The 12,577-nt window shown below is 31.3% G+C and overlaps 1 protein-coding gene across 2 annotated transcripts; it reads right to left on the bottom strand.

The window, feature by feature from the left end:
* Window positions 1–6,897: 6,897 nt before the first annotated feature.
* LOC127242999 (uncharacterized) lies at window positions 6,898–12,529 on the bottom strand. 2 transcript variants are annotated; one of them, XM_051262828.1, is made up of 17 exons: window positions 12,377–12,529; window positions 12,131–12,257; window positions 11,504–11,592; window positions 11,002–11,161; window positions 10,767–10,902; window positions 10,397–10,490; window positions 9,886–10,026; window positions 9,644–9,744; window positions 9,430–9,543; window positions 8,909–9,135; window positions 8,686–8,744; window positions 8,427–8,612; window positions 8,236–8,362; window positions 8,106–8,161; window positions 7,884–8,029; window positions 7,648–7,812; window positions 6,898–7,580 (listed from the first exon to the last, which is right to left on the bottom strand). In XM_051262828.1, the coding sequence occupies exons 1-17, from the start codon at window positions 12,435–12,437 to the stop codon at window positions 7,290–7,292; spliced, it is 2,280 nt and encodes a 759-aa protein (XP_051118785.1). In that variant the 5' UTR covers window positions 12,438–12,529; the 3' UTR covers window positions 6,898–7,289. The 2 variants fall into 2 exon arrangements, with proteins under 2 accessions (XP_051118785.1, XP_051118786.1); XM_051262829.1 differs by having other exon boundaries at window positions 10,776–10,902.
* Window positions 12,530–12,577: the final 48 nt, after the last annotated feature.

Here is a 12,577-nt window from a genome sequence, read left to right as displayed (position 1 = left end):
CGCAATTTTAGCTATAAACATGTTTGCATAGTAAAAAATTTGTGTAAAATGATCAAAATTATAATTGTGCCTAATATTTATTTATTTATTTATTTATATGATTATAATAAAATATTCTGTTTTCACTTTAACATATTAAATTTAATGTCTACTTATATTATACTCCCCCCGTCCACTAAGTAAGTATACATTTACTTTTGGCGCGGAAATTAAGGAATAATAGTATTTTAATTATAGTGGATAGATAAAAGTAGTGAAATGACATTTTTGTCCTTACTTTTTTGGTATAAAAATAATGATGTGATGTAAAGTAGGGGTATTTGTGAAAAAAATGGGGTATTTAATGAAATGGTTACTTTGTAATTGAACGTCCCAAAATAAAAACATGTATACTTTCTAGCTGGATTGGGGAGTATTAAACTTACTTTAATTAAGAAGTTTAGAGTGTGTTTGGTTCATATTTGAAAATGAAAATATTATTATGATTTTTAATATATATATATATTTACTCCGTCCCAGAAGAAATATTTTATTGGGAGTTGGCACGGAATTAAAGAATAATAGTATTTAGTTGAAAGTGGGTATAAAGTAGGATATAAAATACTATAATGCCCTTGCTTTTTAAAGAATTTTAAAAAATAGATTAGAGTAATAATTATGGGTAATTTGAAAAAGTATGAATAATTTTGTTATAAAGTGGGGACCACAGTTACTAAATAAATAAAGAAATAAGACCATTGTTTTAGAACAGACAAAACTGAAAAAATAAGACAATTTTTTGGGACGGAGTATAACATACCAAATTAAAATACAATTTAAATTAAAAATTGAATCAAAATCTCATTCTCAAATTACAACCAAATAAATTCCTAGTATTTTCTATACAACTCAAAACCGAAACACAACCAATCACACGAAGAGGATGGATTTGTTTGTTTAGTATTTTAATGTGAGTTAATTTTTTATACGAGAATTTGTGTCGATAATATAAAAATAATATTTTAGGTTAATATCACTTTTTTGGTGATAGAATATAATATTCTCCCTTCGTTCCTTAACAATTTATTTATTGTCTCGTAAAAAAATATTTTTTTTAGTAACTGTACTTTCTACTAATATTAAAAATATTCTTACAACTTACAATATATTACACAGTGTCATTACAGTTATATCACACAATAATAATAAGATTTATTAAATGGAGTACTATTTATTATTCCTTCGGTCCCAAATATTTTGGGCTTATGATTGTATATACGAGAATTTAGGTAAAATATAAATAGTAGGTAATTAAAAAGTGTATTAGTCAAGTAATTATTATTTAGTAAAAAAAATTATAGATTAAGATTAAGATAACTAAATAGTTTAATTAAAATTAAAAAAAATTATAAAATTTAAAATTTAAAATATGATTAAAGTGCATAATTATATTTTTCAAAAATAGAAAGGACAAATTATATGGGACGAACAAAAATAGAATATAGGAACAGATTACGTGGGACGGACATAATATTTTTTTTTTCAAATATTTTTTATTATTTTGTTAAAGTGAGCAATCTAATATGTTCTTTAATATTCAAAATAAATAAATAAATGCTATAAATAATCCTATTGATGATAAAATAATATAGTGTTAAATAGTAATACATAAAAATTTAATCAATAAAATATTCAGATTATATAATTTAATTGATCGAATATTATTAGTATATTATTGAAATATAAATAGAGTGGGAAGCGTACGTGCAATTATTTACAAATTGTACAATGGATTGAATTTAAATATAGTCAGTAGTGATTTGACCAAGTCAAATAAATTACAGCCAATGAGCAGTAGCACTTCACCCAGAGACCTTTTTAACTTTATTATTTTGTGCCTTTTTTTTTTTAAAAAAAATAATAATTAATTAATTTTTTTTATTTGTTTAGTTTATTTTAATTTTTCTTAAATATGGTGCGTTTGACTGGCATTTTATATATATGTATATATATATATAAATATTAAGTCTTGTTTCTAATTTGAATAATACTTTGAAAATGATATTCTAAAATATTTAATTAAATTAAAATAACTTGCATAATGTTTACTATATTTCTTATAAATGTATTTCCTCCGAGCCAGAATTATAGTTCGAGTTATGTTTCATACGGGATTTAAGGAATATTAATATTATATTAGCAGTGGATAAAAAGTACGGGTAAAATACTTTTTTATCCTTGTGAGTGTATTAATGTAAAAAGTAGTGGCAATTGTGTAATAATAATGATAAAGTAAGGATAGTTTTATAGTGATATGATTATTTATGTAAATAAGACTATTGTTTTGGGATGGACAAAAATAGTAAACATGACTACAGTAGTAGCACAGAGGGAGTATAAAATATATTATATATTATGTTTACTATGGGTGTGTTTGTTTGGGGGATTGGATTTTCAATCCACTATTCATCCCATTTTTTTCCCCAAAAAATCAAATCAAACACCTATTTTTTATTTTTTATATTATACTAAAAATCAATTTTACATTCAAAACATTACATCAACACCTATTTATATTACATCGTACAACTATTCGAATTTAAAATTTTTACTATTTAAATCCTAACTCAAAATTCAAACCCCCAGACAAACACATCCGTACATAAATTTTGCTTTGTACTGTATTATATATTATAAAGGTATAAAATGTTATATATTATGTTTACTATGGGCATGTTTGTTTGGGGGTTTGGATTTTGAGTTGGGATTTGAATAGTAAAAATTTTGAATTTGAATAGTTGTATGATGTGATATAAATAGGCGTTGATGTGATGTTTTGAATGTAAAATTGATTTTTAGTATAATATAAAAAATAAAAAATAGGTGTTTGATTTGATATTTTTTGGAAAAAAAAATTGGATGAATAATGTAAATTCAATCCAATCCCCAAACAAACACACCCTATATAAATTAGCTTTGTATTATATTAAAAGTACAGACAAAATAAGTTTACTATTCAAATGCTATCATTGTTCATAAATTAAAATAATGCATAAATGTCTTAAATACTTCTAATGTCCCATATAATTTGAGTTTATTATTGTAAATATGAAAATTTAGATAAAACATAATTAATAATATTTTTAAAAATCCGTGCAAAAAACAAATGCGTCCCGGGGGAGCTTTATGAAACCATTTGAAGCCGCACATATGAATACTTTAACTTAGAATCGATCAAAAATAACAAAAGTTAAAGAATTTATGCCAAAAAAATGAATTGAGCTAAATTCGATGTATCATTAAAACAAAAATTGAGAAATACTCGACTACGAGTTTAATATGTTTACTCTTTAAATAATTTCGAGAATATTTCAATAGCAATAAGAGTATTTCATTCGTGAAGTATTATTTTTATTATTTTTGTAAAATTTTTCAAAATATTTATTTTTTATTTTATTATAAAAAAAAACAATCATTCACTAATATAAAATATTATTACATATACAATTATTATATATATAAAATTAAAATACAAATATAAAAAACTCTTACACACTACCCGATATAATATTACCGAAACAGTAGCAGAGGTTAATCTGCGATCATATAATATATTTACTATTACACGATCGCATCGCCCGACAAAAATCCGGATGATACATATGATTGCGGAATACAAAAGCTAAAAAACAAATTATATATATATATATTTTAATTTAATTTGAAAATAATAAATGCGTGTGGAATTTGAAACCCTACTTTCGATTCTTCTTCTTCTTCTTCCTCTTCTCCCCCTTTTTAAATTCTCTCTCTATCAACTTCACTTTTTGGTGCCCTAATTGTTCTTCGATCGATCTCTTGCTGGTTAATGGATATTGATTTCCTCCGATCTCCCGGGGGGTGTAATCATTGCAGCTATCTTCTCATTCTTCTATCCAATTGCATGGCAGCATCGTCAAATTTCAAGCTCCACTCTCCGTCTCAATCGTCGTCGTCGTCGTTTCTCGAATTTACAGTGACGAAGCCGTACAATTGGGTGCTGGTCTGCGCGCTTTTTTTGCTCTTAATCGCGCTCGCGAATTCCTCGACGAACGATCCGTCGGAAGCGTCTTCAGATTTGGGGGAATCGACGGCTAAATCTCTCAATTCGGATTCTCCGGCGTCGGTGGGCGATTTCCGCCCCGGAGAGGTAGCAGTTTCCGGCGAGTCGCGGCGGAAGGGGAAAGCTCAGTTTGAAGTGAGCGATCATGAAGTTCCTAGCGGTCCAAACCCTATTTCGAACAGGTAATTGATTCGATTGGTTTGATTAATTTGCAGAGATCGGCGGTTATGGTGAAATTGGGGATAAATTGCTTCTTCTACACATATTGTTGCTCTTGATTATCTTCTGCAACACAAATACACACACATATATATGTGTGTGTCTGTATGTATATCTATGAGTGTTTATATATATATATATAGCAGTACTGCATAATTATGATACCATCGAATTTGCAATTAGCATGAGGAGTTCCGCCATTGATGAGATCATAGCTGCTCTGTTTTGCTGGAAGGTTGTAGAATTGTATAGGTAGAGAGACAATAGCCAAACAATATATATATATATATATATAATTGTATGTAATTATTTATGTGTATTGGAATCTTTGATGGTGGTGGTATATGTTCTATATATGGTGTGATTATATCTTTTTTTTGGTAATTGAATTTCTTCTTTGTTGTGTATGCTGAATGTGTTTGATGCCCACTTTAATTTGCTTTCTTGAAATCATATATATATATAATAAATAAATACATCTTTCTTTTGGGGTTTCATTTCAATATAATTTCTTGATCATTATTTCAAGATCAAGATTTAGATCATATTATGGGAAATGCATGAGTAGATAGAGGGACAGACAGATTTTGTTAAAGGGTTGTTTGTGTTCTTGGAGGATATGGATGATTGTAATGGAAATGTGAATTAGGGTTTTGATATGTAGAGTGAGAGAGAGGAGAGAGAGAGGGAAATGGTGGAAGAACTTTTTTGGGGTTTGGAGTATTGCTTTTGTTTTGTTATGTTGTGAAAGAAAGGAGAGGAGAGAAGCATCCAAGGGAAAAAGGGGTACCACCAAAGCTGCATCATTGCTCAATCACACACCCATACACTTTTTCCATTTTTCTTTATTTATTTTGGCTATATTGGTGGTCTGGTCTTCTTTTTTTTTTTTTTTTTTTCATAATAATATATATATATATATATATATTGTCTAGGGTGTGTTTGTTTTGAGTTTTAAAAATTTTGGTTTTTTGTTATTTCATTTATTAGATTGAATCCTAGTTGAATATGATATTTTGTATTGAAAAAAAAAAAAAAATTACTTTTTTTATTTTAGTTTATCTTTTCTTTAAAATAAAAAATAATTAATATTCCCTGCATCCCATCTAATTTGTCCATATTTTTTATTTTCATATATCCCACATAATTTATCTTTTTTTTTTAAACATTGATTATATACTTTAATCATATTTTAAATTTTATAATTTATAATTTTTTAATTTTAATTAAATTATTTAATTATTTTAATCTTAAATTTATAATTATTTTTATTAAATAATAATGATTTTTACTGATACACTTCTTAATTACATTTTTAACTTATGACATTACTCAAATAAATATAAATTTTTTTCTTTCGTCACATCACCTAATATCCTTTTTACTTTTCCTATTTAAATTTTGAAATCAAAATTTTACTTCTTGTATGAACCAAGAAAGTATTATATTAAATTTTTATTTATATTATGTCAAATAGTAATTATTTTAATTTAAAATTTGAGCTATTTTCATGAAAAGTTTGTCTGTTGGCTCTGATTGGTCAATTCAATTCATACATATACACACACAGTGAAGTGCAAATTGTGTCGTTCCTTCTTTGAATAAATAACAGAATGGCCCGACAACCCTTTGCTTGGAACCTTCTGCCAATTTTCAAAAGATTCAGGGACACTCTTTATTAATCTTAAAAAATATATTATGTGATATTTTTTAAACATATTTTTTAAAAATATACATAGATTTGTGATGTGATATGTTTTTTTTTTTAAAAAAAAATTATTATAAATGAATATTGAAAATAAACAAGTGATAACATGAGAAAACACAACCAAATATATATGGGTTTCTCAACCAAATATGAATTTAACGTTAATTGTACAATGTCGTAAAATAATACAAAAATACTTTTACATTTACTTTTTGGCAATATTGTCAAGGCAAGGAGGCTCCGAGGCGATATGACGGTCGTTATATTGTCAAATTGTCACCATAGCGGGCACTGTATCGCCTAGGTGATATGGCGGTATAATGGTGCCATGCTCAAAACCTAAGTGTGATAATTTTATTTTTTAAGTGTAAAAATAATGACATGATTATAGAATAAAAGTATTTTTATAAAAAAATGGATTATTTTTGAAATAATTATTTTATAATTATACATTTCAAATATTTTATGAAATGAATGTATTCTGCTATATATATACATATAGAGAGAGAATAATTAGTTTCAGTGAGAAAAGGCATTCTCTGCAAAGGCTGAAGACCCTCTCTTTAAAGTCACTTGGGTGTGTTTGTCTGTGGATTTACTTTTTTGTGTTCGAATTTTTTTAATAATAAAAATTTATATTTGAATAATTATTTTATATGATATAAATATTAATTTAATATTTTAAATATAAAATTAATTTATAATATAATATAAAAAAAAATAATTATTTAATTTAATATGTATTTTTTTTTATAAAAAATAAAAATCCAAATAGTAAAAATCCTACAAGAAGTCCAAAAAAAAAAGACAACCTAAATATTTACTACATTAATTTAACCAATAAATAACATCAAAAACAAAAATTACAAATACTCCTACAGAACAAAAATGAGAGCAAATTATTTGTTACTATTAATTATGCAATAATCGCAAGTCTCTAAAATCACCAAAATACGTAATATAACACCACCGTGACAAGAATTAGGGTGTGTTTCTTTACCTATAATTCCAAACTTTTTTACTATTTGGTATTTTGCGTCTCCGAAAAATACATTTTTTTTTATCAGTTACTATAAAATATTATTTTAATACCAAACTCAAATCAAAATTTTTCGCAAACTAATCAAAAGAAACACACCCTAACATACCGCAATTCCGCCTGTGTCGAAACCCATCGGAGCCGTCGTAACGTCGTCGCGACACTGTACTCCAGCAACGATGAGTCAACCGGGGAGCAAAAAGGCTTCGCTGGAATTGAGCTCGACGGTTGAACGAAGAAAATTACAGCGAGACGTCAACTTTCACCGAAGAATCAGTCAGGAGTTCGCGTCTCGACTTATCAGCTTTCGGCCGGTCGCGAACGTTGAACTGAAGCCTAACATGAATCGGTCTTACGAACACAAGCTCGCCGAGGTCTCTGCCGGGCATCATCAAAGTCTTGATAAGTACGTCCCTGTCGAATTTTCTCTTCGGATCGATTACATCAGCAATCCTCGACGCTTTTTCGCATTGAGTATCGATTTTGTTCGAATTCTTCTTCAGCCTCAAGTAAAGCGCGGCGTAAATAACAGCCTGAAAGAATCGAATCAAATCGATTGTTATACGAGTAGTCGTAAATTTGCAACATATATGCATATACCTCGCTCGTTCCGGGGCTGGTGTCGATAGTGCAACCGATGCGAACTCTGCCGTCCGGCGTTTCCTCAATGGGGATTTCGTTTTTGTCTTCTGTTCTTGATTCTTCGTCCGGTATTGCGAAGGTGAGGTTGTCGAGTTCGTCGTACCACTGCTGAGCAAGCCCGATCTGGATAGAAATTAAATCCGAAATTCATAAGTGGATTACAGAAATCAGCGTATATGCATATCCTTTTTCACCTTTTCTACTGGCGACGCGTTATTATCTAATCCTGAGACTTCCATAGCTGATCCTCTAGCAAAGCGCCATATGCTTCCTTCTTGTGGAGGTTCTACCAGGTCAGTGTCTCGAGGGATTTCGACATTCAGCTCTATATCGACTCTGCCTGAAACGTAAATTATAAAAAGACTTATATGTACATATATATATATATAGTTGAATAAATATACGAGAGAATATACCGGGCAATAGGCGAAAACCTTCTGAATGATCGATGTCTGTTCCTGATGGATTGTTTCTGCAATGTACGATTAAAAATAAGTTCGACAAATCATAAAACCAGGGCATAAGCTTTTTGAGGCTCGAACATACGCGGCGTAGAGGTGCTCGGGAGAGGACGATCCAAGCCAATAAGGAAGCCCAAGGATTCCGAAGTTCGAGAATTTCAAGGTCGATGCTGATGCAGTTCGTCTGTCGAACTTGACTACTGTCTGACCAACTTCATTATAAACAGAAATTTAGCATTACGATCGAGGAAGCACGAGTAATTACAAGTTGAGTACCTGTATTACAAAATAAGTCGTGGTCCTGGCAAGTTGCGACAGAAGACATAAGACCGGCGTATGGCAATCCCTCGAATGAATAACAGTGACTGGAGTGCCGATCTAACCAATCAGAAGGCAGATGGCTCAATGGCGCCAATTTTTCCAGGATCATCTGGCCGCAGATCTCCAAAATCTTTGAAGATTCTTTCAAGCAACGACGGATTAGTAAAACAAATGTAACAGGGAACACTAGAATTCGAATAAGTACAGCGAATACCTTTTACAACTTCCTTGATTTGGCCGGATTCCAAATCGACTATCCATAGAGTTCCAAGGCTGCAAATATCAGTAATAAAAGATAAAGCATATACGAGCATAGTTGGAGAAGCAGAAGCGAACAAAAAAATCACTATTACTCTGATTTGTAAAAATATAAACGAAAGAAATTTTGAAAGATTACAACTCAACGAATGATGAAAGTGTCGTATGTTGCATTTTACCTTTGATTGAGTACTAAGAGATCATCATTCGATGACTTTAGAAGATGCCAAGGGAACAAAAATGATGCAGAATTAAATTCTTCGGATTTCATCTTTGGTCTCCTTTTCCTCCATAATTTATCCACAATCCATGCCCATAAACTTTTATACTTTGTACTTCCATCCACTCTGGGAAAAACTGTGTCAACAACCCTTGTCTCCATATCAGCTCGTCTGATGGCATGGTTCTGCGACAGCGAAAAGTCACACAGACCAAAATGAAATCCAAATATTTATAGAACAATACAAGAAACACAAAAGAAAGGTCATGCATAGAATAAGCCATGTCGCTGATACATGAAATGATGAAATAGCACTGGAACTTACTCAGTAAATTAAGTCGACTTAACGGATAGTAATCTCTCCTCAATTATTAAAACATTATGTATTTTTGCATCTAATACATCTGTTAAAGAAATGAATATCCCATTGAAATATCAAGAGAAAACATTAAACAATTACGTGATTATCTATAAGCGCACCTCAGAATCAACAAAGTAAAGGCAATCATCAGATGCATCATAAAACGAAGCTGCAGGCCGCATTAACTTTGCAATTTCAAATTCTCCATCCTCATATCCAGGAGAAGAACCAATCTGAGAGAAAAGAAACAATTCTGTGTGATGCATCAAAGAAAATTTTCAAGAAAACCTCTCACTGAGTCTTGCGAGTGTTTAAATCGGTTTTAGGACATACGGCATCTAACATTTTCCCATTGTTATTGAACATAATGACGCGATGGTGGTTTACGTCCGAAAGAAAAAGGCGATTACCGCTCTCATCAACAGAAATGCAACCTACACAAATGAAATGAAAAGATTAAGCTCTAATCAGCACAACAAACTCTATGCTAAGCTTACAAGACCAGAAAAAAAATTATAAATAAATAAATAAAAATGAATCCAACAGACATAAGATGTGAACATTCATAAGATTACCTGGGAAAGGAAACAGTAAGTTTCGTGAAGCAGAACAAATATCAGGTTCTTTAACAGCATCAATGGGCTTCGCCCAAGGGCTATAGTTGAAATCATCCACATTTGACTGCTTCCTGGTTTCGGCATTGAGATGGTAAATGGCTGCCAATATGACAGCAACAAAATTATGAGATATTAGGCAATAAGATTCTATCCTGTATACCATAAGATCCAGAAAACGAACAAAAATTGTATATGAAAGGAAAGCGAAGATGCTAAGAATCATGATGGTCAACGAAATCCACCGAGAGATCAAATCAATAATTTAGTTATGACCAATCCTACCACTGCCAATGATATAGTGATCAATAGCAACAAATGCATCCTATCAAATGAAACTAAAAGAAAGAAACGTGTTCAACTTTTGTAACTTCTAGGCTCGAAAATATATCTAACTTGTTTATAAACATGCATGCAATCCATAACCATTTCATAAGACTGCAATAAGGTAAAACTCGGGTGCACCACATACCATTATCAAGCACCTTAAGATCCACATCCACACCAGAACAGACTATAGGATTCTGAAAGCCTTTGGATATGATGAAGCAGGGCACATCTGCAACCTATCGAGACAACAAAATCAAATTTGGATAGGGATGCATATACGGAAAAAATTTTCAAAATAAAGATACAATACATATGAATTCATCATTAATAAATAAAGAAGAATCAAATGAATCAGAATACAAATGCATGGCAACTGCACAAAGTGGCGACTTTGAAGAGTTAAGCATTTGATGCATGATACAGAACAATGCTTCACATGACTTTAAATCATGCAATGCACCAAACACATAATGTGACGCATTATCCATGTCAACATCCAATGGAACACAAACCTCAATGACCTTTCTAGACAACAAAATAGGAAATACAAAGTATTCCTTGATTACTCTCTGGAGCAAATTTGTAGGGATATCATTCAGACGTATTGATTTGCCATATTGTAAAGCCATAACTTGAAGGGAAGGATACCTACATCAAAGATGAAAAGGACAATGTCATCTACATCTTTTAACTAGAACATATGATAACCAAGCGGAGAAAAAAACTTGTCACAAAATATATCAATACCTCTGCTGAAGTGATTTTGCGTATTCAAACATTTTAACTGAATTTTGAGTAGCTTTCAAAGAATGTTCAAGATGTTCATCGATAAGAAATAAAAAGATTCCATCTTCCTTAAACAAATTCTTGTTGCCTGTGATTGTGTTAAGCCAACAGTGAAAAGGGCCTGCAATTTCACCCATTGAGACTCTGACGTAAGAATGATTATTAAACGTGCTCAACGCTACAATTAAGTAAAGTAAAATTACAACAAAATAGAAATTTAACAGGAGCCAACTAAAAATTCTAATGGTGAATGTGAATGCACCATACTGTACATAAAGAAATGAATGATAAATTCGAACTACTCAAGCTAATGTCAAAGTCATCATAATCAAGATCAGCTAAGATAAGCAAGCAGAGCCAAACTCTAATGTAGATAAAGAATCCTCATAAGTCACACTCATATCTATTATTTTGTTCCTGTATGCAATGAAACATTACTTCATAACATACAAGCAGTCTTCACCTCTAGGCTTATGAAGAGAAGATCGAATGAATGGTAAAATATCAATCACAGAGAGCACCTCACGCTTTGTTTCTGGTACGGTTGAATATCTGAAAAAGACTGTCATTAACAAGTAAGAACAGATAAAAGTCCCATATAAGCAGAAGACAGAGCAAGTCAGCAAACTATTAGCTAATGAGTGCATACAGTGAATGTGAATACAGGCACAAAACAGTTGCATATATATACTTTTCGAAAACCAAGAAAATGTTCTATTGAATTAAATCAATGCATGAACTGAACCATGCAAGATCTCAACAAAAAGAAATGCTTTTAAAATTTTGAGATTTCGTTGCAATTGTAACTCAGCACAGAGTAGACACGATGATTTTCTAATAAACCAAACCAAGGAGATGATCAAATTGTCTGCATATTTTCTTTACGATCTTGTTTCTGAAAAAGGCAAAGGAACTTCCAAATTCCAATCGACTGCAGAAAACTTCACCACTATCCAATTCAAAAGAAACAAGAGAAGACAAGTACAGTTTCATCCATTTGGGGATAATTTGTTTAAACAAGAATATCTAAACAGTGAGGAGAAACATAAAGCTAAGCAACAGGTTGCGAATGAAACTTCGAATTCCGAACCTCTGCAGTTGATAATTCGCCAATTCCTGCCTCCTACCCACGCCGTTGCTCGGACTAAACCAAGCAGCTGTACAACGGATATCCGTCAAAGCATTGACCCCCGCCCCATAGCCACCGTGCAAAGTACCTTCAATGAAGATCAAAATGAGTGGAAATGTTCAGGCATCGAATCCCAAACCAATAAGTCAAACAAACAAGTTGATTAGGTGAAAGAACGACATATTTACATTTCTGCAATGTTCTTACCGTAATAAACCCTCGGCAAAGCCCAAATGGCAATACGCAATCGCCGGAACCTCAACTGCATCTTCAATTCCACTTACAATTACGAAATGCCCTCTTGATTGCGAGAAGAAGGTTGGCTGCGAAACGAAGACAAAATTGACTCTTGATTTAGGGTTTTATTTGTTAGGGTTTTAGGGGTTCACGCGCCCACGCGCCATATAT

Source organism: Andrographis paniculata, unplaced genomic scaffold (genome assembly GCF_009805555.1).
Source record: "Andrographis paniculata isolate CXL003 unplaced genomic scaffold, ASM980555v1 Contig89END, whole genome shotgun sequence".
In the NCBI taxonomy this organism is placed as follows: Eukaryota; Viridiplantae; Streptophyta; class Magnoliopsida; order Lamiales; family Acanthaceae; genus Andrographis; species Andrographis paniculata.
This window is presented reverse-complemented; position numbering and strand designations above follow the sequence as displayed.